At 45.3% G+C, this 27,924-nt stretch overlaps 1 protein-coding gene across 11 annotated transcripts in view; it reads left to right on the top strand.

The window, feature by feature from the left end:
• The window catches only part of KCNMA1 (potassium calcium-activated channel subfamily M alpha 1), a 719,040-nt gene that overhangs the window by 462,336 nt on the left and 228,780 nt on the right, over positions 1 to 27,924 (top strand). For all 11 annotated transcript variants that reach the window (XM_080687587.1, XM_080687584.1, XM_080687583.1 and 8 more), the window contains exon 6: positions 17,978 to 18,053. In XM_080687587.1, the coding sequence (XP_080543713.1) occupies positions 17,978 to 18,053 (76 nt within the window). The remainder of the gene's footprint in view (positions 1 to 17,977; positions 18,054 to 27,924) is intronic.

Raw genomic sequence — 27,924 nt, 5'->3', positions numbered from 1 at the left:
CACATATTAATTGAATGCTAACTTATGCTGGGCATTGGGGGTATGAGCAGAAGGAGACTGAAGTTGTATAGCCATTTATTTACTAGTATAGGAAAAATGCTGAAATAGCACTTGAGCCAAGGACTTTGGAATCCCAAAGCGGGAACTGCTAACTGGTCTGAACAAGGTTGATGCTCTAATGGAGCTTTATTCAGGGTTTCTTAGAAGCACATGGTGGGTGACAATCCATCCTTTTGGAGGGACTTTTCTCCACTTAGGTTAGAAAGGTCTGCAAGTCCTCCCATACCAAAACCAAAGACATGACTCACCTCCTTCAGTAAGGGGATCACGTGATTTTATGACTTAATGGCTGCCTCAGGCATGACAGATTATACACAAAGACGAGGGAGACCTTAACCTCCCTCAAGAAGTTCATTGTCTGAAATAGTTTAAAAATACCTGAACTAAGCTAGGAAAATCTATAAGTACCATACAATCAGCTGCTAACGTGAGTGTTACAGGGATCAGAAGGAACCACTGATTTTCACTAACTTGCAAAATTAACGTTTCCATCCTCCCTCCAAAATGTCAACAAATGTGAGATAATTAAGCCATAGCCTGCAGGCTAAATCTGGTCTGCCACCTATTTTTGGAAATCATGTTCTAGTGGAACATGGCCAAGGTCATGTGTTTACATATTGTCTCTGGCCAGTTTTCATGCTGCAATGGCCAAGGCCAGCAGTTTCGACAAAGACTGTGTGGCTTGCAGAGCCCGAGATGTTTATAGTTGGTTCTTTACGGAAAATGGAAGCGCTGACCCCTGACTCCGATTATCCAAGTTTATCCTGGTGTTAATAGAGCATCAGAACAAAGCACAGCTGAGGGGCACCTGGTGGCAAATTAACCCTCAAACACACTCTTCATTTCCATCCTCTGGGTTGACCTTAAATTAATTCTGGGCATCAGAATTAAACCCAGCTAACTGTGTGGCCCCGGAGGCCCCTGTGAAAATGTTTTCTCTGACACAGACTCAGTGCTCCCCGTCCGCCTTTATAGAGCGCTCAATCAGGAGCGCCCATTTGGAGGACTGCCTCTGTTCTTTGTAAACTGTAATTGAAGACATAATTCACTGTGTTCCTCAGTCTCTACTCCAAGCCGCTGGCACAGAAATCCTGCTGGAGTTTAATTTTAGGATAACGTCGATCTCGGAATCGACTGTATGGATCTTCCCTGTTCGCAGAAATCATCACCCAGTGTGTTTTATCTGTTGCCATAGGTGACAGAAAATGCAGCGCCCATTTCAGAAAGAACTTAGTAGTGGGTTCACTGCAGGTGCCAGGGCTGGGGCGAGGGTGAGGCAAGGGAAAGATACAGGGTGCAAAGTTTAAGGGGAGCTCCCTTCAGGGGCATGGCAAGGGCAGGGCCGGCCTTAAAACAGGTGCCTCCTTGATTTTGGTGCCTGAGGTGCCTCGCTTGCCTCATGGTGGCAGGATGCCTGGGAACACCCATCCTCTCGACTTCCAGATGGTGGGGCCTCTCCTAGTTTGCTCCAATAGAACACTCGGGGTATTGCTTTTATTTTTCTTTGGACCATGTACCGTAAACTGGCTCAGGTCCTCCCTGCAGTCAATAGGGGTACACATCTCAGAATCAAACCTGTGGGCACTTCAGCAACCAGAGACTGCCATCTGTCCCCTGTGGATCCAAATGGCAGGCAGGAGGGAAGCTCGGGACATGTGTCAGCTTCCCAGTGGGGGCTCTGCCTAGGAAGTAGGATTAGGGAGGATTATTCCAGTTCTGGTGACTGAGCTCAGGTTCTCACTTTGGGGAAGAGGAGGGGATGCTGGGCCAGGGTGCCTCATTGGTCTCCGGTGCCCCGCGTGCTGTGCAGGACAGATGGAGGCTGCTACTCTGGAAATGAGAGGAGACTACAGGGAGGAAGATGTTGGTGACATTCCCTGCAGTGCTAGCTGGTGATGAGGGGGAGGGGGAGGAAGGAAGGAGGGGCCAAATTATAGAATGCTCTGCTCCCCACCCCCCACCCCCATGGTTAGTGCTTAAGAAGAAAGGAGGACAAAGGGAAGGATGGGAGGGAGGGGGAAGGAAGATGAGATGGACAGAGATGGGGAGGTAGATTAACTACAGATTAGGCAAAATTCTCTTAAATATTCAAACCTCAGACCAAAACCTCCATTTCCCTTGCAACTTGAGGTCGCTCCAATTTTAAGAAGAGTAGGAGTGTGTGAAGGGGCACTGGATTGAAAATGGTCTGGGATTTGGGGGTGAATTAGTGTACATAGATCCATCCTTGACATAGCCTTCCCCACTTCAAATAACAGACATTGGATGACTTCTTTGTCAGCTAAAAGTAGGGCTGTTACCTGCCCACAGTGAAGTTTATATTTTTACTGTTTCCCGCTCCCTGTCCCTGTTATAGTGTTGTTCACCCTCACTGCCTGGGGGAAAGAGGAGACTGGCGTTAGTAATGAGAGGAGATGCTGAGAACTACCAGGCAGGAGAGGGGAGAGGGGTTGAGGAGCTCTAACAAGAGTGTCCCCTCCCTTCTTCCTCTGGAAAGCCCAGAGTCCCTCCTCCACCTCAGTCCTACATGTAGGATTAGCAGATTAGCAGAGGACTGTGTATTGGGGTTATGCTGTGGTGGGAGGGGGACAGGAGGAGTTGGAGCCATCCAGTTTTTCTCCCTCGTTGGGTATCATGACCTAGTCCTATAAACCATGTTCCAAGAAGCTTATGTGGTGATTTCCAGAGTGAAGCCGAGTGATCCGCTTGTCAGACATAAAGGCTCAGAGTGCTGCCCCCTCCCTCCACCTGCCTTGCTACAGCTGATGCCCAGAGTCTGCTGGGTTCTTGCATATGTGCTGGTGGGTGCGGGAGGAGAGAGTCTCTCTTCGCTCCACCGGGATGTAGATGCTGGTGAGCTGCACTGCCAGGTGGGAGGGCCTGTCTGCAGCACAGCCAGAGGGACACGGGCTCCTCCTGGGCCTCGCAGTGTCCCCTGGTGCTACAAGTGATTTGAAGGAACCCAGAGCCCAGCCCAGCTCTCTGCTTCCGCCATGATCCCCAGTAAGATTCTGGTCTACCATCACCCACCCAGCAGCACCAGCACCGAGGTTTACAGGCCTACCAGGCGTCGCAAGAAGTCCCTGGGCGACTTGTTCCATAAGGGCTACCGGGTGAGGTCGAGGCCCGCCGCTCCTGAGGAGGGACCGCAGAACGGCTGGCGGTCCGTGGTGTCTGGCTGCGGGGTTTGCGCTTCTTGGGGTAAGGACTCCCCTAACCCAGCACTTACCCCCCTAATATCCCACATTCCTGGAGGCTGTCCTGGGAGGAAGTGTCCTCCCTACGGGCTGGATTTCGGGGAGTCAGTGGATGGGTGACAGCCTCCTCCACCCCCTGTGCTTGGCTAGCCCCTGAGCTCGGAGGTGGTGGGCCAGGCAGAACCACTCTGTTTCCTCTTTAGATGAGTGTAACTGGTCTCTGGGGCTCCTGAATGTTTTTGAGATATTAAAGCATATATTTCAGGAACATAGGGGAAAGCTTGGCCGATGACGGGAGCAGCCTCTTTCTGTATTAAGTGGTCATCGTTCCCAGTGAGTCACCGTTTTCAGAAGAGGCATTTAGAGCTAGCGGCTATATCTGTTCTTTCTGGAACAACAGTGCTCCTTCAGTTCGCCTTCCCTGTCCTCAGAGGGGCCATGCACAGGTTGCCCAGCCTGTCTTGGGTGGTGCTTCATTCTTCTCACCCAGCAAAGACCACAGGAGACTCCTCAGGGAGGATTTTCTTGTCTCAGCTGCTCTCCACAGGCATTTGGTTTTATTTGGGCATCCATAATGTACAGGCTTTTGCAATAAATGGTTTACATGTGCATTTCTGTACCAAAAATCTGAACCTCAAGAAGTCTTACTTCCAGAAAGGTTAATGCAGCAGTAGCTTCTTTAGAATGAAGTGTGACTATTGTGGAATCAGCTTAGGGTTGTGATGTGGACAAGTGCAACTCCAGCTACTGCTGCATCGTATGGTCACGTGTAGCAAAATCATGTATCACACGTGGCAGGTGAATCCTAGTCAGTCTTCTTCCTTGGGCTGAAGCATCTGCAAGGACTTGGTCTGGATTCTAAATTTTCAGGCCCCGTGTCCACGACCTTAGGTGTGCTGGTCAGATTATTATCTTCCCTCTTTCTTCACTTCACCAACCAGCTGTCTCGTGCTTTATGACATCCAGCATTGACGAGGCTCAACGCTAAAGCGGTGAGAGAGCTGAGCAAGGGTGATGGCATTATTAAGCTAAGAGGAAAAGACCATTTCATGAGAAAGAGTTGAGCAATGACTAAAACCATAGGTTTAACTTATTGTACGGTTTTCTTTTTACCTTTCTTTTTAAAGGATTTCTTGTAAATTTATCCACTCGTTTTCCAAAGCGAATGTCATTGTGTGCCCATCATCCCTGCTCTAGAGGATGTGTTCACAGTGGAGAGTAGGGTGTGAGGAGCTGGCTGCCATGGCGCTGAGGAGTTCTGCTGAGGAGTCTTCTAAACAAGTGGGGATCATCTAAACAAGCACATCAGGTCACTGTAGGTAGTAATCCAGACCACCCAGAAGAAGAGGGCAATGGGTGGCCCCGGGGCAATCTCTCTGAGCTCCATCAGTTGAACCAGACTTGCAGTGAACTACAAGGGAAGCACATCTCAGAAAGGAATGGAAAGGACGGCCTTGAGCTGAGAAGGAGCTGGGAAGTGTGTGAGGAGCAGAGGTAGTGTGGAGGGCATGAGGACCAGGAGAATGGACATGAATGAGTAGAAACTAGGTCATGTACAGTGTTCCAGAGAAAGGTGAGGAATCTGAACTTCACTTGTAGAGAGATGGGAGCCATTTGAGGCTTTTAGCTGGGAGCCATGTGATCTGTGCAAAGAGCATGCTGGCTGCTTTCAGGAGAAGGGACAGCAGGGCAGGTGGGGAAGGGGGATTAAGTGGTGCAGGAAGACCAGCTTGGAAGCTCCTGGGCAAACTAGGGATAGCAGTGGCTCAGACCTGGGTCTGGCAGTGAAGAGGGAAAGAGTGAGTTATTTCATATGTATTTAAGAGGTAAAATCAATAAGGCTTCTTTGTTTATTAAAAAAAATGTTTACCTATTTTCTGGTCCCCCTATTCAAATAAAGGTCTTGAAGCAGGAGCATCACCCCTGTGCCTTCATGTATGGAACAGTGAGTGAGTGGTGCAGACTCACTGCACATGTATGGAATGAATGAATGAATGAATGGGTCAATGAGTCACAATCCCAGTTTGACTATCAACTGATGTTTAGTATGTATCAGACAGGAAACGGGGCTGGGATCAGGTGGGGGACAAGTCGGGAGGCCCCGATTCACTCTGTGCTGAGGCTGAGACACCTGCCAGTGACTGAGCTGGGCATGGAAGGTGGGGTCCTGGGATGGCAGCTGGCTGCAGGGGACACTCTGGGATACCCCCTTGTGCTGTGTCTCTCTCCTGTTCTGGGTTTGAGCTCTCAGGCTGCAAGGCCAGATGACCTTGACCTTGTCAGACATCACAATAATAATTTGGAGGGATTGGAAACGACAGAGGTTTATTTGAACCTTTCAGCTCTTTGGATTTAAAGATTAAGGAGTGAAAGAGAATGGAAAACGGCAAATTGGAAAACCCTGGCAGGCTTCCCACCACGGGCTGCGATGTGTTTTTACTTTTGTGGTGTTTCTCAGTCTTCAATGGGGCTTTGCTTGCAGGAATCTCCTGAGTCCTTTTTTCCTGGGGTAATGGGACCCTGAGCAGTGAATGGCTTATCATTCACCTGTGTATCCTTCAGTCTCTGTCAATGCGGCAATTCTGCTTCCATCTGAGAAGGTCCCAAATCCCTTAACCTGTCTAGCGCCACTGCTACAATTGCACGGCCTTAGTTCTCAGGATGACACTAACCTGGTTATTCAGGCCCCAGGTGCTACGTTTGACCCTCTGAGGGGACAACTTCTGCTGGCCTCTGGTTGCCGAATCTTTGATATGGGCTCAGGGCTCAGAGCCAGAGGACCCACAAACCAGTCCTGCCTTTATAACGATAGCAACCCAAAATTGCGAATGTAAACAGAAATTTTAATGTAAGTATAAGAAATTTTAAAAACTAGGGAAAATTAACGAAATAAAAAAATCCTGCCTCTATAACAAACCACTTTTAACATTTTATGCTTTTCTTCTAGTTTTTTATTTATTTTTCATATAGTTATATTTTTTATAGTTTTATCGTAGAGAACTTTATATGCAACTTTTTCTTTTATTTTCAATATTTCCAATCTGCTCTTTTTCATTGTTGTAAAAGACACATCACATACAATTTTCTATCTTCCACATTTTTAGGTGCACAGTTCAGTAGTGTCAAGTATAGTCACCCTATGGTAAAGTAGATCCCCAGAACCTTTTCATCTTGCAATTCTGAAGCTCTTTACCCAGTAAATGACTCCCTTCCCCCCATCTCGCAGCCTCTGTTAACCGCCATTCTATTCTCTGCATCTTTTCTTTAACTTAACATCATATTATAAGCATTTTCTCTTTTTACATTATTTTTCCAACGTGTATAATAGCCCTTAAAGAAGATGGACTATATTTAAGAAGACCTTTTTTTTAAAGATATTAAGTTACTTTCAATTTTTCCTGTTTAATGAATAATTTTGCAATAAATGTCTTTGTTCCTGCAGCTTTTTTTTCATATTTTGTTATATTTACTTAGGCTGTATTCCCAGAGATGGAATTAATTTGATTTATAATGTGGAATCACTTTCTGAAAATGCTGTATCAATTCACAATTCCACCATCAAATTATAAGACTATTTCATTGCAGAGTCATCTCTAGCAAGCAAAACTCAAATACATTGCTAGTTAAGTAGAATAAACACATTGTTACTGTAATTTTGTTTAGTATGCATTTTATTTCAACCAAGTATAATAATTTCAACCAAGTAGTAAAAATGATTGTTTACTACTTATTTATTTTTCCTATTTCATGATGTGCCTGTTCATGATTTTTTTGGCCTAATCATGAACTACTGGTATAATATTATATGGACACGCTTTTGATATTGCAATTTATCCTAACCATGTCATATTTGATGAAATTATTTTGCTAGTAGGTTATATTCTTCATTACTTTTTTGACATGTAGGATTTTGATTTTTTTATGATGGCTGATCTGATATTTTAAAAAGTTTTTATGATTCCTTTCACATTTAGGAATTCCTCAGAGGGCAAGTAAATATGTAATTACATTATTTTTCAGTTTTTGTATGGTATATTATTTATATTTAATTTCAATTCATCTTAATTTAGTTATGGTGTGAGGTGACAGTTTAAATTGATCCCCATTGTTAATCAATTATTCCATCATTGTGCATAATGTTTGTCTTCCTTTTGATTTATGGTATGACTTCTTTATCATATATTAAATTCTTCTCTATATAATACAGTCGATTTTGCCTATCCTATTGTGATTTTCTTATTCTCTTGCTTTGTGGTAAATGTGGTCTATATGATTTCTGCATTTTGGAATTTTACAAAATTTCTTTGTGGACTATTACATACTCAGTTTTTGTGACTGTTCAATAGCTGTTATTAAAGTTGTTAAAAACAAGTGATATTATTTTTCTAATTTTATTTATTTTAAAATTAAATTAAATTTGATTTTTTCCAGAACCATTTATCCCTCTATGCCCTCTTCTACCTCCACACCCCCACCCCCAGTCACCACACTGTTGTCCATGTCTATGAGTTCTCTCTCTCTTTTTTTCTTTTTTGCTCAATTCCGCCACTAGCTCCACACCAGAGTTGCCTGCCTACTTGCTTTCTATCAGTGAGTCTGTCTCTGTTTTGCTTGGTACTTCCATTTGTTCATTAAATTCCACATATGAAGAGAAAGACAAGTACCATAAAGACTAGCATTATTAAACTAGTGTTCCTAGTTTACTGAGCAATAGATGTGTTTATCTCTCCATCCATTCAGATAGATATCTATGAATATAGCCCACAGAATTAAATGTTATGCAAATATTCTATAGATTTGCTTATTTTTTGCTTAGTTTCTGGAAAATGAACATTGGTGTCTCACTGTGATGTGACATTGTCAACTTTTTGTTTTTGCTGCATTCTTGTCAGATTTTATTTTATATGTATCTCAAAGGTATATTCTTAGTTGTATACAGTTTTTTCACTGTGACATTTTCTTTGTGAATTGTTCCTTTATCAATATGAAGTGTGGCTCTTTTCCTTTGGTACATTTTCACAATAGCTGCTACTTTATTTGGTATCATTATTGCTTTGTTTGCCTGATTTTGTTAAGCATTTTTCTGGCACAGATTTTCAGCCTTTCAATTCCAACTTTCCTTTGTGTTTTGCTTTCGGTGTTGTCTCTTACAAACAGCATGCATCTGGAATGCATTATTGCTGTTTTTATATTATCTGAGTGAGAGTCTTTGTCTTTTAATAGATGAATTTAATCCATTCAGTTTTGTTGTGTTTACTGGTCTATCTGGGCTCTTTTTGTTGTTGCAGTTGTATTTTCCAATTAATATGCTTTTTTTGTTATTGTTTTTCACAATTCTTATTCTTTACTTGGTTGATCATTTTTGTTCATTTTTCCCCTCTGAGATTTGGAATTTATAATGAAAAATATATCCTTTTAATTTTCTCTTAAGATATGTATTAGTATCTCCCTGAAGCAAGACAAGAACTTTTGCACATTTTTATACCTCCTCTGCCCTCTCTCCTCCACACCTTTATTTTCCATGTAATATCATCTAGAGATTTTAATTTTAGATCATTGTTATTATTTGTTTTTTATAATATTTTGCTAACACATCAATTACTTTTACTCTTTTCCTACTTTGCTTCTTGGATCTCACCATTTTTGGATTTATTTTTCTTCCACCAGGCTAAGTAAATATTTCCTTGATCAAAATAATTTATCCTTCTTTTCTTTTCTTGTCTTCAGTGCATCCAAGAGAATTATGACAGTACTTGGTTTTTATTGCTTTGAGGGTTTTATATCCTCACATTGATGTTCTGAAATGTCACCAGTTAAAGTTTAAGAAGGCCCACATCTAGGCATATCTGAGAATACAGGTTATCGTTTTGTTCTAGGAAACTTTCTTCTCGTGTTATTTTAAAGTTTTCCTGCTTTCTATTGCCTTTATTTCCTCCTTCTGGAAACTCATTTACATAATGTTGAAAATTCTACACCTTTCTCCCATGTGTCTTAACTTTACTTTTGTACTTCCCATCCTTCTGTTTCTTTGTGAAGAGATCGCTGTTTGATCGTCCAGCCCTCTAGTTTGCATGTAGCTAGGTCCATTCTTCTGTTCAGCTGGTCTTTTAAAGTTTTGATGTTTAGAATTTTAAATTCTAAAATAAATAGTCAATTTTTGTTGAGTTGACATATTTTCTCACAAACTCTTCATGTTTTTCAATTAAATGTTGTTAATTGACAATTAACAATTTTAATGTTGTATCCTCAAGTGGCAGTTGAATAGAATATGTGTCTGTCTTCAAAGAAAGTTTGACTTTCTGCAGATGTTCGGTGATTTTTGATTTTGTGCTGTTCTCTGAATTTGAGATGTTTCTGTTAGCCTAAATGTGGGTGCTGTCCTTGCTTGTCTGAGGGGCTCTGGGGTGTGCCATAGAGCATTTTGGTCCAATAGCTGGTCTTGCAGCTCTGGAGGCTACCTCTTTCTTTTAGGAGTTACCAGTTCACTTAAAAATTGCTTTACCCACTAAAATGCCCACACTAACTGCTATATACTGGGTGGTCTTGTTTGGCACCCTGATCTGTCAGTCATTGTCCCAGGCTCTCACTTTCCAGTGCCAGTCACTCCTTGTCATCTTTTGGACATTTATTTTCTTCTTCATGATGATTTTCTCTCTCCACTACCTCCTCTCACCTCAATTTTGTGGAATTCCTTATTGAAATTTATTGACCAAGGATATTTCTGATATTCTGTTATTATCATGGAAATATACATATATTTGTGTATGTATATAAGTATACATATACATGTATATGTATTCTTAATATATATGTTGAATAAACATGAAGTTTGGTTTCTCAGCTCTGCCAAGTGAATTTCTAACAGGATATCCACTTTTTATCTATCAACATATGGTTTTCTCTTATGTGCTGTAGCTGCCTCCTCCATTTTTTTTGTCATTATGGGATTTTATTGAGATTTTTCCTCTTTAGTACTACTTTAGTGAGGTTTTGAGAGAAGGCAAATACAAACCATTCTGTTCAATATGCTATGTTTAATCAGAATGCTTTGATCATTATTTTAATCCATTTATTAATATGCAGATTGACCATCACTCCAACACACAAGATGGCTGCCCCCATTGATCCCTTTGATACAATGCTAACCACAATAAATGGATACATTAAGTTTGGTTAATGTTTTTATTAACAAGCTGGGGGTTAAGGAGAAAAGATACCTTAATACAGTAGTTCACAAACTTGGCTACACATTGGCATCATCTGGGGAGCTATAAAAATTCCGATGCCCAGGTTACACCCCAGGCCAATTACATCAGAGTATCTGGGGGTGGAAGGCATCAGTACTGTCTTACATTCCCCAGGTGGTTGCCATGGCAACAAGGTCTGGGACCCACTGCCCTGCAGTGCAGCCTTGTGTTTTCAAAGTGTGGTCACTGACCAACAGTGACTTCTTGGAGCTGGTGAGAAATGCAGAATCTCAGGCCCTCTAGCCCCGCAGAGTCATCATCTAATGTAAACAAATCCCAGGCGAAGGTCTCTAAAGCAAGTGTAGCAAACTAGGCCCCTCAGTCTACTTGTTTGAGTAACATTTTACCGTAATATAGCCATAGCCGTGTGTTTACATATCTTTTACAGTGAAGTGGGTAGTTGTGAGACCACCTAAAATATGTACTATCTGCTCATTTACTGAAAAATTTTGCAAAGCTTTTCAACCTCCATGGCTCATTAGAATCACCTCAGAGCTTTCACACCCTGGGCCTGGGAGCCCAGGCCTATTGAGTCAGAAGAGGGGAGGCTGACTTGAGATCAGGAGTTTCCCAGGTGATTTAAATGTCCAACCAAGAGTTAGCACCACTGCCCTAAACATTCAAAGAGAAAATGTAGATGTATTTTAATAAAAAATCCCTTTTTATGTTGGAAGCAGCCATTTTTGAATACTGAAAAAAAATAAAACAATGATGGAAAGATATATTATATTTGACCATCAATAAACTTTAGAATTTGAAAAGAAAAATTCACTTTAAGCAAACTTTTAGACTAAAACAAAACAAAACACCTAAGCAAAATTAAAAGAATGACAACCCGTGGGAGATGATATATAGCATATAATATCCTCATTTTAAAAGAGCTCAAATATATTAATAAGAAAAGATGGACACACAGGTACACTGGCAAAAGCCACTTTATTTAAAAAACAAGATACAATGACCTAATAATTACATGAAAAATAATTAAATTTATTAACATAGAAGAGTAAAATAAAATAGCAATGAGCTCCTATTTGGGGTTGGAGCTTATCAAACAGGGACTCTTATATTCCCTCCGTCCTTCCTTCCCCCCCCCCCCCCCAATAGTGAATACAGTGGGATGTGGGCAAAGGGCATTTATATACTGAGAGAAATGCAAAGTGTTAGGAGAGTTTGAAGTGCTTGATGATTGGCAGTTGGTCAGTGTCTGTGCCAGGGCAGTTGATTACAAGCTTGGGCTTCGTGGAGACAGATTTGGGTTGAAACCTGGCTCTGTTGCTTACAAATTCTATGCTGGACACTCTAGTCGTTTATCTTTAACTATTGTCTTCTTCTATCCTAAGGATTAAATAAGACACAGCTAAAGGTTTGGCATGTGGGCATAATTAATAATAGTACACTTCAGTCGTAATTGATTGTCAACATCATCATTTCACCAATAATTTAAAATAACAATAACACTATATACCGTGTATGTGTGTGTATGGGTGTTTCTATTTGTCTTGTTGGCTTTTCTGTTTTAGTTACATAGATTCATATGATGACATTACCATTTACTGAGTACTGCCAATGCGCCCTTCTGTAATTGAGAATACTTAGTTTCTGATATATAATCTCCAGAGTAGTTTCTTTTTTGTTGTTAATCCTCACCCAAGGATATTTTTTCCATTGATTTTTAGAGAGAGTAGAAGGCAGGGAAGGAAGTGGAGAGCAAGAGAAGGAAACATTGATGTGATGAGAGAAACACATTGTTTGGTTGCTTCCCACACATGCCCCGCCTGGGCCAGGGATCAAAACTGTAACCCTTCACTGGCAATCGAACCCACAACCCTTGGGTGTGCAGCCCCATGCTCCAACCACTGAGCAACATCGGCCAGGGCTTCGGGGTAGGTTTTAATGGTCATCTGTAGCCATGAGAGAAGAAGGAAACTAGGTATGGAGCCCGGCTGCACCAGAGGCTTCAGCCCCTCCCAGGGGAGCTCTGCAGCTCCATGGCTCTCAGAGTTGTCCCAGTTTGAGGCAAGGCAGCAGGCCTTTGTCCCCACATCTACCATTTTGGGGGCCACCTCTGGCAGGGGTGTAACCTTGGGCTAGGTCACTCTTCAGGAGCTGGGATGAATAAAGATGCCTGAAGAAGGATCTTCTCTGCTCTATACCCCACAACAGCTCCTGAGTGCTGTTCATTTAACATCGTCTTGCTCATGAGATGCTAGCATTTTGCTTAGGATTCTTAGTCAGTGTAATGAAGGTGTCTTTTTTATTTTTTTAAATGTGTGGGCTACCTGTGTTCAGCTAATTAATACCAGCTTCCTAAACAAATATAGAGTATAGAAAAAAGAAAAATCCATTTTTATTACTATATAATAAAAATTGATTATGGAATCAAAGACCATGTAAGGAAGTTTACTCTTTTTTGACTCTATTTCTTGACTGAAAGAACTCACTTGTAAAACCAACTGGACCTGGTACCTTTGGTGGTGGTGGAGCCATAATTCATCTTTTTTTGGTAGAAACACATTTTGTTCACAACTCTGTTATAGCCATTTTCTGTTTTCCTGGAAGGTCATCTTATTTCAGAGGTTTTGAATTATATGGGATCAAGAATAAGAATATAGTTCTATAGAGCAGAGAAGATGAATAATTTGTTACTGAGGCATTGACCATCCTACACCTCTCTTCTCCTGGCCTCCTGTATGCAATCTGAGTTGCTGTCCCTACTCCTCCGGGCCCTCTCTGGATGCCGAGGAGTGACCAGTGGTTATGGCTCTTGTCGGTTAGGCTGCTTTATATTTCCTATGAGCACGGCCCTGACCTTGAGCTCTTGGCTTTCCCCTTCAGTAAGCAAGGTGTAACTCTGGATGCAGAGTATCTAACCTTTAGCTCTGCCATCTAACTCATTCTCGAGTCTGATTTATTCATTCAAGTCAAGCCCGTGTTTGTTGAGCACCCACCTCATGCCAGGCACTATTTTAGGCATGTGACATACAGCCACGAACAAACCAGACATGTCACTCCCCTCATGGAGCTGATGCTAGAGCCAAGTAGAAAGGATGCAAATTACATTAAAAAAGATGCATGTGCTTTATACTGAGGAGAGAAGAACAGTAGGCGAGAGGAGTAAAGTAATAGGGTGTTGCTAGAGGAAGTGGGCTCTTGTATGGTTTCCTGGGAAAAGAATTTCAGGGACACTCAGCGTAGGCGGAGTTTAGCCATAGTGGCAAGATTTATTAGAGTGAAAAGTGACGGGTCACAGAGCACTTGCTGGGAGGCAGAGAGAGTGGGTAGGCTGCAGGGTAGCAGCTGCGCCAAGGTCCTCGCGAAGCCTCCATTCATTTCCTTGGGCTTGCGAAAGAGCGGGCTTTCTTTCAAACTATCCAGTCTCCTTCCTGGCTTTTCAGGGCCTGTGCTGGTGCTCTCCCCCACCTGGTCTCTTTCCTGGATTTCCTGGGGGCCCATGTCCTCCTCCACTCCATCCTTCCCCAGACTTTCCCAGGCTAGTGCCCTGCTCCTTCGTGGTCACCATTTGGCTTCTGCACATGTGCTTTATAAAAGGAATTTCCCCTCACCATCTCCCCCTCCCCCATTCATCCAGCAGAAAGATGCCATTTACCTGCCATCACCCCAACCCCCCAATGGTGATAAAGCTGTCTGCCCTGCCTAGTCGATTAGAGAGGATGTTGTCCTAAAAGATGCTGGTGACTCGCCAGGGTGACTGTGAAACTGCTGTTTCCTGACTTTATCAGATTTAGTTTGCTCTCTTCTCTTTCCTTAGTAACTAACTGTGGGCTCTGACAGGAGGGAGAGCGAGGGGAGAGCTCCAGTTCTGGACACAGTGACCAGGGAAGGTCTCATTGAGATAGTGACACGAGTAAACACCTGCAGGAGGTGAGGGGGCTCATCGTGCGCCCATCTGGGCAAGAGTGTTCAGGCAGAGAGGACAGCAGAGGCCCTGAGGCTGGAGCATGCTGCACAGCCAAGATCACTGAAGAAGACAGCCAGACCAGAGCGAAAGTGGGAGGAAGACAAGGAGGCCAAAAGCAAATGGGGTGCCTTGCTTTAGGTCCTTGAAGGACTTGGACTTTGTGTGAAACGGGGCATTGGAGGATTTCGAGCAGAGGCGTGACATCATCCATTCCACCTTCTCACAGCCCGCTCTGGCTGCTGTGCTGAGGACAGACCACCAGGGCTTCAGGGCAGGAAGCAGCAAGGGGCTGTTGTGAACTGTGCCTGAAAGATACATGCTTGAGACCACCACTCCTCCTGAGAGTCTAGCTTCATCAGGGATAAAATGCAGACTGATTTTTAAATCTATTTTGAACTTTGTTAACTCATTTGTGTTCATGAAACCCTATGCCATGGATATGACCAGTACAGGCCTTCAAATAAGCACAGCCCACTGCTGTCCCATCCCTGAGGATGATGCTCCTGCTCCCCCCGGTCCCTCTGCAGGGACATTGCTCTCGGGTTTCCTCCCTGGGATGACTGTTCTCCTGAGAGCCAGCTTGTTTTCCTCATTTATGCATTATTCATCTTATTGTGTCTTCCTGCTTGCTTTTGTTGGCCAACAGTTTACCTCTAGCAAGAGTACAGGGCCATGTGGTTGCTGCATCCATTTGTCCCTAACCTTATTTTCATATACCTCATTGAAAAGGAAAGCTTTTATTCTCTTTTACTTTTGTGAGTCACTTTATAGAGTGGCAAGCTATAAACAAACAATATAGGATGCAAATGCATCACTTAAAGATAAGAAGGAAGAAGTCCAGTTTGAAGTTTACGTCATCTGTATTCTATTTTTGTTTCCGTGAGTGGAAAAATATATATGCATGCACACATGGGATTTTCAGAATGAAACCGTCAGTGGCTAATGCATTACCAAAGAATCCTTATGCCCTTGACTGGCTTCAGTGTTGCCAGTTGATCTCTACCCAGAGTTTCTAAATTTATTATTTTATCTCCCAGCAGCACACGTCAGTGGTGCTGTAGTGAGGTCATTCATTAGGACCAACAGGACAATTTGATAAAAATACACTTTCCAGCCCCTGCGACTCATTCTGACTAAGTAAAGGTTAAAAACTTCTTTGAAAATACTTTCACACTAACAATATATTTTCTGAGACCTTGGGAATTTGAAAATATCTTTTTGTTGCCTTTACTGTTGAACAACTACTTTGTTGGATGTACAGATCCGGGCCTGACCCTTCTTGTCCTAAAATTCTGAGTGCTGCTTGAGTGTCATTTAAAGCTTACAGTGCACAACGTAATTTTAGTTGCATTAATGGTAACCCTCTCCCCACCCTGACACTTTATTTTTTACTTTATTTTAATACTTAATATTTACAGGAAACAAAATCATACTTCACAGCATTGGTTTCTAAGAGCTGGCCACCCATTTTCCCTTTGAAGCCTGCGTCATTTTTTTCATATCTAGAAAGTGGGTTCCTATTATGTCCTGGCCGAACCGATGATCTCACCTGTACTTCCCTCTGGAACACATTTTATTCACAGGTTGGATCTCTGTGATCTTCTCTCCATTGATCTTTTCTTAAGTGTCATGTTTTTCCTCCCTGTCCCCATTGTCCCTGTTTCTGGGATGACGTCTCAGTTTTGTCCTCCGTGTCGAGCTCAGTTCTCAGCAGAGTTATGCCAGCCTTTCATCAGTGTGGCTCGGACTCCACTTTGGACTCCCGAGTGTTCATTTCATCAACACCCTTCTCATCTCTGCACTTTCTTATTAAAAAAAATAATATAAATATCATCCTAATATATAAAAAGCCAGGGGCTGTCACGATTGAAACAACTGGACAGACAACCGAACAGAGGCTGTGTGGGGTGACAAGGCCAGCATGGGGGTTAGTGAGGGACGACCAAACGACTGAACAGCAGGCTGTGTGGGGCAACCAGGCCAGCGGGGGTGGGGGGGGTGGGGAGGGGGAGTTGGGGGCGACCAAGCTGGTGGGGGGGACAGTTAGGGGCGACCAGGCCGGCAGAGGGGGCAGTTAGGGGCGAGCAGACAGGCAGGCAGGCGAGCAGTTAGGAGACAGCAGTCCTGGATTGTAAGAGGGATGTCTTGACTGCTGGTTTAGGCCTGATCCCGCCTAAACCAGCAGTTGGACATCCCTTGAGGGGTCCTGGATTGGAGAGGGTGCAGGCTGGGCTGAGGGGAATACCCCCCCATGCACGAATTTCGTGCACTGGGCCTCTAGTTTAAATTAGAAGGCATTTTTTTTCTGAAAAAATCTTTTGTTCGTGAAGGTTAATCCTAGTCAGATGAGAAATTTTCCCTTTGAGCCATTGTCCTTTCTTCCCTTTTGTGCAGTAGGAACCCCTGCATGCCCATGGGCTTTAAATGAGCTTTTCCTGGGCACCTTATGCCTGAACAAGGAGTAATCTAACTGGGTCTAATGGGAGTTGTTTAGGGGGAACTTCTGGTCTGTCCTCTTTCTTTGTTTCGTCCTGGGTGTCTAGCGACTCACTACCACTTCTTCCCATCACTGTGCATGAGATGCCCCCTTACTGCCTCACATATGGGGCAGAAAAAGCCTCCCGCTGTCAACAACTTAGCTCACTCGGCGCTTAGCAGCACACAGCACTTCAAGACACTAAATAAAATGCTTTAGGGAAATCTGCAAAAGAAAATTCCCTTGGGAGAGGATGTGACCTTGAAAGTGTCTCAAACCCTTGGCCATCAGTAAGCCAGTCTCTTGCATGTAGGCCAAACATTAAAACCTATCAGGGACTCAGAATGTTTCTGACTCACAAATCTGATCTCAGTGGAAATATATATTCACCCTTGGCCAGCAAAACACAACAGTAATTTGAATTTTCTTTAATCCTTGGTTGTATTTCTCTCCCCTGTCTCCTCTGTCTTCTGCCACCTGGAAACACGGGCTCTTTCTCCATCCAAGAAAGGTTGCTGATTTAGAAAGGAGGAACGTTTATCTTGACACTTGGTAGAAGTTGAATTATGGACTTTTGAATCCAGAAGTTATGGGGTGTGTGAGCTTAGAAAACAGACAATGCAGTGGGCAGTATTCTTCATTTTATCAGGATGAAGACTTTAGAAATCCATCAAAGACATCAGGTTATCAGATTTGTTCCTAATTTGCTCTTCGTATAAGGGTTCCGAGGGTTACGCTGAGCTATTTCCAGTCATTTTCAGAGACAAAATCCTCTCCGGCAACGAGGTAACTTTGAAACACTGCCTCAGATGGACACGTGAGAAACCTCCTTAAATGGGCTCTCCCTGCTGGACCTTCCTTCGCAGTGGCTCCAAACAGCTTCCTTTAATGACTCAGTTCAGCAGCTGAGATTAAACCAGTGAAGAATCGGGATGAAGGACTATGTCCAAAGTACAGGCAGTTGAATTTTCTGCAAGGACGTCATCTCCCTTCACCCCTGACAGCTATAAATCACATGGTGCAAACATTACCACCCACTGAAAATAATGCATCTCTATTTCATTTCTCTTTCCAGGTTTGAGATTTTTAAGAGCTCTCAGACTGATCCAGTTTTCAGAAATTTTGCAGTTTCTGAATATCCTTAAGACAAGGTAAGATGTTCTTTGCTCATTCCAGTCCCCAAAGGGAAGTTGTAAATATCAGGTGTGTTTCGCTTTCATCATGATAATGTTAAAGTTCCATTATTCACAGCAAGAGTGACGCGCCCCAGAGATCTGGAGTACGGCTTGGGGTGCTCTCTTCAGCAGGGCCAGGGACTCCATAGTAAAGAGAGGAACAGCTGTGCCTGTCCCCAGTTTTGGGACTTCTCGGGTGGCTTGGAAATCAGGAAATGAGCCCAGCGTCACGGGGAGAGGGGTGCAGCAGGTGAGAGATGCATCTGCTCATTGATTCGGAAGTCCTCACTCCCAGCTCTAAATCACCCCTTTATTACATCACTACATAAGAAATTGAACCTGGCCGTAAAAGCAATAGAAGCAATGCTTTTGGAGAGGCAATCACAAACCTCATATGGCAAACAGAAAATCATTTCATTTCCAAGTACATTTCAGATGTTCATTTTATAGCCAGCGTAGCCCCTGGGGCTGGCGCTGTGAATTGCCTTTTGGAGAATACCTGAACACCTCCTGTAAATGCACCACGGCTGCTCCTGTTATGATCTGGAAAACTCCACTGGACCAGGAGGAAAAATCCCCCGAGGTCCCTTTCCCGATGACCTGCTCGTTCCCAGGGCTGGCCTGAACCCAGGGCTGTCTTGATGAATAAACGAATAAAAGAAGTTAGACATACTCTAATGGAGAGTAAGTGCAGGCCATAAATTTCTCTTAGAGGAAATTACGCTTTAAGAAGCTCACTGCCAATGTTCCATTTCCTCTTAACGTGTTTGATGAACGATTAGACACAGGGCCCCTCTGCGATGTGTAATGAACACACCTGCATTGGGGGCCTTGGATTTGGCACCGTTTTCTGGGTCTCAACTTCCCCAGTCTGTCACATCCAAGAAATGTGCCAGGCTACTGGCTTTCTTTTGGGGTCTTGGTGTGTTTTGTTTACTTTGGTTTAAGTCCACACTGATTTCCCCTCCCTCCATATTCATCTGTGGGAATGCGAGGTCAATCCACTTTCTCTCAGCCAAGCTAGAGTGAGCATCTAATCTAATGCCTTAGAAGTCTCCTATAGTGCGTCCCACCATCCTACACTTCATACCCCACACTCCGCTCTCTAGTGAAGAGGATGGAATATTACTGACTTAGGGTGAATATTGCCAATCGTCATAACTCCTCGGAGGAACAATAACCCTGATTTCCACCTTCTTCTGGCTCTTCTATGCAATGGACACTAATGACTCTTGAAATTAAAATTATGAACATCTCCAGCAGTCCCCCCTGTGCACCTACACCAGGCTTGCTCCACTGGACTGCCTTTTAGGGGGAATCGGTGCTGATCACAGGGGCTGTATGTGGAGAGAGCTGTTTTCCTAGAGAGGACAGTGTTAGGTGGAGCCATTCACACTCTCTAACATGGCCCAGTGTTTCCTCTCCTTGTCTCACAACTACCTCATCGTTTGGCAGTTTTAACCCTCTGACACCAGCATTTTGAGATGGTGTCATTACCCCAAGGGACACCATGGGGAGAGTTGTGTCCTCACCATCCTTGTATTAGCGACTCCTTTTCTGGATGTGGAGGACTGATGAGCCATCTAAATAAAATATCTCCTGCCTAGAGACCCCGGCCCCCAATTTCCCATCCCTAGAGCAGAGTCCTTTCCTTTGGCTGTAGGCCACGGGGTTGGCATCTCTGGTGAACAGTCAGCTGATAACCCTCCAGTGTGGGCGGTCCATTCTCCCGGTGCCCAGGGAGAGAGTGAGACAGCGGCTGGGGAGAGAGGTGACTGTAGATCAGGAAAGAGCGGCCCCAGGCCGGGGTTATGAGGTAGCAGGCTGCTGGGGGGTCGGCCACCCTGAACCCAAAGCATGTTTCTCAGAACTGCACCCTCACTTCCCACTGAATGAAACCCTTAGTGTCAGGGGTGCTTGACATCACAACCCCACAGCTTGGATTGTCCCAGTTCCTGTTGCTTTGGTCACAGGCAGGTGACAGAGTCACTTCAAGCCTGAATCGAGCGCGATCTGTGCCTATAGCAGGTAGGGTGAGGTTGGTGTCTTGGGTCAGAGAGCTCAGTGGGGAGGGAGAACTTGCCTGGCCGCTGGCGGTGTGGTGGGTGCTCAGGGTAGTTAAGCTGGGCTGAGCATGAGTGTGGGGCAGGCAAGTGTCTTTTCAAGGCAAAGGCCTATCTAGGTAAGCCTTGCAGAAAGCCAGGTGCCATTCTGGGACCACTGGAGAGGGGGCAGTGAAAGGGAGGGGTGAGAGGGAGGGAGGGGCTGGCTTCCAGCCAGGAAGCTGCAGAAAGCTTGCAGGTGGGAGAACATGGCCCTTGGGGTGACTTGGAGGGATTTCTGCTCGCGAGACTGGGGTTCTGTGGTGGAGACAATGAAAGCAGAGATTAGGGGGGCAGCCAGGGCCAGATCACCAGGCGCAGGCTAAAACTTCGTGTGATCGTTAGAACTCTGGGGACTTAGAATGGCCCTCTGGGCCTGTTCTCCGGGTGCCCGGCTGACCTGGCTCCTTGCTTCCGTGCACCCCAAGTGCAGATCTCACACAGAAGGGACACCTTAGTTTATGTAGGGCTGTGGGCATTTTCTAGTGAAACCTCTACACTCTGCTGCTTTCATGGGGACCTTCCAACAGGGTGGAGGCCCACAGTATCTTTAGGGGGATTTCGTCTGGCTTTCTCTGCTGGTAAATCCCTGCCAGTCTGTGGCATTAGGTAGGAATGGGGACTTCTCAAGTGTGATTTGAAGTGAGGATTTGAAATTACAGTTTCATTTTCTGTTCTTCGGGTGCCTTGCTTGGCCCAGAACTGGAAGAAACAGGGCAGAGAATTAATGTGGGTGTGGGGCAGAGAGAGAGAGAGAGAGAGAGAGAAAGAGAGAGAGGATTAAGAGGGTAGCAGAGTGAACAGGATGGCAGACAAAGAACAGATGAAAAAAGCGATCAGTAATATGACAGCATCAGGGCCCTTCCCCCTTTCCCCAAACTGCCAGCCCATGGGGGAACTCAACATGTCCCGGAACTGAACGGGCCTATTGGCCTATTGAGGGCCACGGGGAGTTTCCGTGTTGCCATCCGGACCGGCGAGAGGGCACTGACTCTGCGGTGAGAACTCAGTAAGCAGCTCTGGTTGGGGCTGCCGCCCGCACTTCACTTAGTGCAGTAGATATTGACCATTAACACACGGATCACATTGCAAATAATGATTTTTCTCCAGAGGAAACCCAAGAGAAAATCCAGACAAATTGTTAGACTTAACAGATGTAGCAAGGTTCAAAGTCCCCAAGTCAATTGCATCCTGTACACCAACAACAAACATTTATACAATGTAATTTCAAAGGTTCTATTTAAAATCAAAACAAAACTATGTAAGTATCCTAAGTAAATTTATCACTCATGCGGTGGACTTGATGGGGAAAATTATTTATTAAAAAAAACCAGATGTCTCATATCTGTTACTTGTCGCCCAGTGATGAGTGACCTTAAAACGCAGTCGCTCAAAATAACGATCACTTTTTAAAGATTTCTGATGATTCTCTGGTCAGCTGGGTGGGTCCAGTCTAGGCAGGCATTACTGGCAGATGGCTGTGATCAGCCGAGGGCCTAGTCTTGTAAATGGAAGTCAGGATTTCAAGGCCTTGGTCATGTACTCAGTGTAAAAAGGCCTTTGTTCTGGGTGGTCAAGTCCTCTCATGGGCTCTCCTGCCACTCTCCCCACAGCCAGGAGCAGTGCTCAGAGCTCAGCCTGGGGCGAGGAAAGGGAGAGATGGAAGGAAGCATGGGAGAACAGCGACACTTTAGTGCTAAAAAACAGCCCCTTACATTTGAAACACAGCACATTATTTAATATGCATGCACTCATCAAAAGCTCCACAACCCTGTGATAAAGGTATTGACAGATGAGAAAAGTGCAGCCCAGCCCGTTTCAGGAACTTCCCGTGGGACAGTATGTAGATGGGGGGCTGGCAAGGGAACCTAGTCTACTGCATGTAAGGAACTGTCTAAGGATAGAACACACTTGCCCTAGCTGGTTTGGCTCAGTGGATGGAGCGTCTGCCTGTGGACTGAAAGGTCCCAGGTTCGATTCTGGTCAAGGGCACATGCCCGGGTAGGCTCCATCCCCAGTAGGGGACCTCTAGGAGGCAGCTGAATGGTGGTTCTCTCTCATCATTGATGTTTCTATCTCTCTCTCTCCCTCGCCCTCTCTGAAATCAATAAAAAAAATATATTTTTTAAAAAGGATAGAACACACACACACACATACACCATGGATTGGCTAGCAATTAATTTTTTTTTGAGAGGGAGGGAGGGGAGGGAGGGGAAGGGAGAGAGAGAGAGAGAGAGAGAGAGATAGAGAGAGAGATAGAGAGAGAGATAGATATTTATTGTTCTACTTATTTAGGCATTCATTGGTTTCTTGTATGTGCCCTGACTGGGGATCAAACCCACAACCTTGGAATATCAGGATGATGCTCTAACCAACTGAACTACCTGACCAGGGCTCACCTAGCAACTTTTAAAAGGAAAACTGCCTGTTTTCTCTAAGTAATATATGCTTATTGTAAATATCTCAACAATATAGAAAAGCATAAAGGACAAAGTAAAATTTTCCAACACCACCGATGGTTGCGGTAACATTACTAATATTCTACCATATCGCTTTTCTTTTGCACATAGCATTCCATGATATACATGTACCATCTTTTACCTCAAAACACATCAGGGGGATATTTTGAGAACTGAAAGCACTGTACTACATATATAACCTCAGAAATAGCGCCAAAGTTAAGTCCTTAAAAAAGAGTATCCTATAGGGTGTCTAAGAGTTGTGCAGGTAGAGGCCAAATTGCACATGTCATGGATTTGACTCAGAGGGCAGAGAGAGTGGTTGAATGGTCTTCAGCAGGAGAAGAATGTGATCAGAGTTATGTTTTAGGAAGATCCACTATTGCACCAACTGTATAAGGAGAGGGTTTGAAGCATCTAAGACCACAGAGGATGAGACCAGTCTGGGAGCAATTGTCCAGGCAAGAGTGTTAGCGAATGGCTTTAGGCTGTGTGAGCCAGGCGGAGCAGAGGAGGGAGCTGGAGATGCTGAAGGGGTAGAAGGACAGACTTGATTTTGCATTATTCCATGTTCAGAACATTCACCTGAGTGGTGCTGTCCAGTGGACTTTCAGGGGTCGTATCTTACATCTGTCCAGCAAAGGTTACAATAAGACAAAATAAGGGCATTGGCACCCTCAGCCAGAAATAGAGAGGAAGATAGTGGACGGGCAGAACAGGGACAAATCTGCACCTTTTTTATCGATATTGGATGGCATTTTCAATGTTAACCAAAACACATCTTGTTACGTACACTGAAGGCAAAGAGGACCAGATACACTGATCACAAGAACAGAAAGGTCTCGTGCCTGTCCTTGATGATTTGCTGCATCCCCCGGTGTGAATTTCTCTAATTGCTCCTGAGAACTGGAGAGACCCAGAAATGATCGTGGAAAACCCAGAGACCGATTTTCCTCAGATGAGTCAGGTTCTCATAATAAGATCGCAATCCTCCCCCAAGGCATGGAAGTGGGCTGGGATCTGAATAGTGCCAGCTGTTCTAACCATTGGGAACTCTATGTTTGGTTCAGAGCCCTGGGCTTGGCCATGAAGTCTGTGACTACCTCCAGTGGCCTCCTTGGCCATGCAGGGCACACAGCCCCATCTCTGCTACCCCGCCTCCTGTCCCTTTCCAAGGAGCCCTGTGCAATCTGGTGAGGTTCCGTTTCAGAGGATGGAGAACGTCGCCACGAGTTAACCTTGCGTCTTTCACACAGAGCTTCTAGATGATTGCCTGGTTGTGGAGTTTAATTTGGAAAACAAATCCCTGAGACCGGGGATCTGTAATGATGCTGATACTAAAAGGAATCAGATTTCAGTGCTGAATACGGACTCTCTCAGCAACAATGATGAAATGTTCTATGCACAACAAGAGCCCCCTGAAGCACTATTAATATTGCAGTGACTAATCATTTAAAGATTGATTATCACTGTATTTAGGTTGTTGTGGGTTTTTTTCTAAAGCACCAAGAGGCTCAGAGACTCCAAGAGTTTTAATATCTCAAGAGGCTCTACACGGTTGTTGGTGGGACATTGTTTTGTTCCAGCCCTCAGGGTCTGGGAGTCTGTACGTGCATCAACTTGGTGCTTAGTTATCCTCTGAGAAAATGCACTATACCTGCTTCCCTGAGATCTCTCCCTTTGCCACTGGCTACCTGTTCACAGGTTTCTCACTCTCCACCACTGGAGTGCACCCTACAGGGCTCACCAGGCAGAGGCGGGAGGGTTCTATCTGGTTTGGCTTCCCATTGAGAAGTGGACTGGGGACAGGCTGAGGTGTGACTTCGGTACAGTGTGCTCAGCACACTGGTTGTCAGGGTTGCCTCCCCTGCTGTGGCTCGCTGGGTGGATGCATTCTGTTTGCCTTTTTTCCACTCTGCAGATATCTGGGTGGGGTGGCAGTTCTTCCAGAGTGAGAAGCCTCTTCAAGGCCAGTGAGGAAGCTGGCCGGCTGCTCTGGGGCACAAAAGGCAGGAGCTGCAGTATCTGCCAGTTCTAGGGAGAGGCTTAGAAGGGAGATTTTACACATTGTGAGGGCCAGTTGGGGGTCTTCCTTCACAGCTACAGCAGCTACTTAGAGGTGACGTGTGACCCGTGGTAGTTAGTGTCTGGAAAAAGGAATGAAGGCCAAGATTTGGCAGATCTGTGCTAGACTCATAGCAGAACTTCCAGGGCCACGGAATTAACTGGTTAGCACACTAGTGGGTGGTAGAGGATCCACCCTCTTTCCACAGATGGACAGACCTGATTTATAGACCTGATCAATTTTGGGTTTTCCAAGAGCATTTTGGATATCAACCCTTCTGTTGTAGGCACATGGCTTTTAGCTGCAAGTGACAGAGTCCACCTCGCACTAACCTTGGCTGACTGTGGGTCCAAGAGGGAACTGGGCATGTCCTATTCAGGGGTTCAGTTGCTCTTGTCAGGGTTCTGTCTCTATCTCCATGTCTTTCGTATTTCATTCCAAGGCAGGCTTTTGCCAGGGCAGGTGGCCCACTAGAGCATACCCACGTCTCAAGAGAAAGATTATTTCCCGCTTAGCTTCTGAAAACTGCTTCTAATAGTCTCTACCTCATCGCTCTTAGAGCTGAGAGTTCCTCCATTGGTCAGCCTGGCTCAGGCCACTCAAGTGGGGGCCTTTGATTGACACCCAGCCCATCCACAGGACTTCCCTAGAGGAAGAGATGTGGGGTAAGCAAAGCATCAAGGAAAGAGGTACACGGGGACTCTCTGCACTGCCCCTCCAAGTTGCTTAGGTCAGCAGGCTCTGGGTCAGGCAGTCCTGGGTTTGAATACTGACCAGACCACTTACTACCATGTTTCCTCAGGAAGCTGCTTACTCAACAAGCCTCAGTTTCCTTACCTGGGTAGTGGGAGCAGTGATAGCACCTGCATCAAAGGGAAACCCTGTATAGATGGAAAACTCTGAAGAAAATGAAGAACTCAACACAGTGCCTAGCACATAATAATGTCTCAATAAAAGTTGGCCATTATTGTAGGCCATTATTGTAATCCGGCACGCTAGAAATGACCAAGAAAAATAGAGTGGGCTCTGTTGTTTCTCTAGCCTGGTTTTGAACCATAAGGAAGTTGTTGTACATACTTCAAAAGATCAGTCTTGCCCACAAAAGTGAAAATATCTGCTCATTCTTTTCCTGAACTGTCAGAACCAACTCTAGAAAATTAAGACCATGATCCTCTGCTCAATTATGTAAAAGGAAAGAGATTGAGGGAAAAGGAAAGTTGGACACTGGCATCATGCCCATCCTGGCACTGACCTCCAGGCGGGCTCCTCCTGTAACCCTGGCGACCCCATGGGCCACAGCCCCATCAACATTCCTCCACGTGGGGCCCCAGGAGAAATGTGGTCACCAGAATTTTCCTCTCCCTCCTTTTCTGTGACAGGTGTAGAGGTTAATCAATATGTTGAGACAAACTCACCTGTGGGGCAGGACTTTCTGACCTTTTTGCATCTCCTGTGCGAAGCATAGTTTTGTTAGCAATCTGGGAGGCTTTCTAAGGTGACTGGTGCTCTGTAGTGTTGTGGCCAAGAGGGCAGGCCCTGCAGCCACACAGCCTGGGTCCAGATTCCAACTCTGTTGCTTGCTGTGTGAACCTGGGTCAGTTTCTTGACCTCTGGATGACCTCGTAGAGTCATTATGAGGATTAGATGAGTTAATACATGTGAAACACTTAGAATGGTGGGGTGCATAATAAAAAAGTGTTTGCCATTACTATTACTATGATCTTAAACACTTAGAATTTAAACGTTGGTTTCCCCTTGAGAGAGAGAGAGAGTAGGGAAGAGGCAGAGATCAATCAAGAATGATGGGTGAACCACCTCGGGGGTGGTGTTGGACTGGTAGGGGGGACTGAAAGAGATAAAAATAGAGTTTTTTCCTACAAGATGCTGTTAGGTATCAGAGTCAAATAGCCATCCACAACCACATTGCAAAAGATGTCTAAGCCAGTGGGTTCAATGACCAAGTGGCCTTTAAGTGGTAAGAGCCAAGAGGAGGAGCCACTTTGTGTGCAGAGGGAGGTGGATTGAACCAGGTTTTGAAGAAAAGACTTGAGTAGAGGGGAAGGATGTTCCTACCAAGTAATAAACACAGGCATTGTGAGCAGGAAGGCATAGTGTGGAAGAAGAGCCTAGAGAAGCCGTGGGCAAACTACGGCCCGCAGGCCAGATCCGGCTGTTCTATCCGGTTCTCTTGCTCTCCCCTCCGCTCCTTTACTTTGAATTTACATTAGTTCACACAAACACTCCATCCATGCTTTTGTTCCGGCCCTCCGGTCCAGTTTAAGAACCCATTGTGGCCCTCGAGTCAAAAAGTTTGCCCACCCCTGGCCTAGAGCCTCAGACGGTGCTGGAGATGGGAGGACAGAGGTGGGGCGCAGCATTTCACTCAGCAGGGAGCCTGTGAGCAGGAAGTGACCGCTGGCATTCAAGGAGCTCTTCCAGTGGGAGTGGACATGGTGACCCTTACACTTAGTGGGATAGAGATGGCAGAGAAAGAGACCACTTCACTCAGTACATATTCATAGAAGCCCTACTGTGTGCCAGGGACTCACTGCTCCTGGGACACAGACAGACAAGGCTCCACTCAGGGAGCTTAAAATGTAGTGAGTTCCAGTTGACCCACTCAGGGAACATGGATGAGTGCTGACATTATCCTATCAAATAAAAGAGTAATATGCAAATTGACCATCACTCCAAGACACAAGATGGCCGCCCCCATGTGGTCAAAGATGGCTGCCCCCATGTGGACACAAGATGGCTGCTACAAGATGGCCTGCAGGGGAGGGCAGTTGTGGGCAGTTAGGGGTGACCAGGCCAGCAAGGAAGGGCAGTTGGGGGAGACTCAGGCCTGCAGGGGAGGGCAGTTGAGGGGGACCAGGCCTGCAGGGAAGGGCAATAGCAGGGGAGAACCAGGCCTGTAGGGGAGGGCAGTTGTAGGTGATCAGGCAAGCAGGGAGGGCAGTTAAGGGTGACCGGGCCAGCAGAGGAGGGCAGTTGGGGGAGAACAGGTCAGCAGGGGAGGGCAGTTGTGGGGGGACCAGGCCTATAGTGGAGGACAGTTGGGGGGACCCAGGCCTCCAGGGGAGGGCAGTTGTAGGTGATCAGGCCAGCAGGGAGGGCAGTTACGGGTGACTGGGCCAGGAGGGGAGGGCAGTTGGGGGAGACCAGGTCTGCACGGGAGGGCAGTTGGAGGGGACCAGGTCTGCTGGAGTGGGCGTTGGGGG

Source organism: Plecotus auritus (assembly GCF_963455305.1).
Source record: "Plecotus auritus genome assembly, chromosome: 9".
NCBI classification, from domain to species: domain Eukaryota; kingdom Metazoa; phylum Chordata; class Mammalia; order Chiroptera; family Vespertilionidae; genus Plecotus; species Plecotus auritus.
The sequence above is the reverse complement of the archived record's forward strand: the minus strand, read 5'-3'. Positions and strand labels throughout refer to the sequence as shown.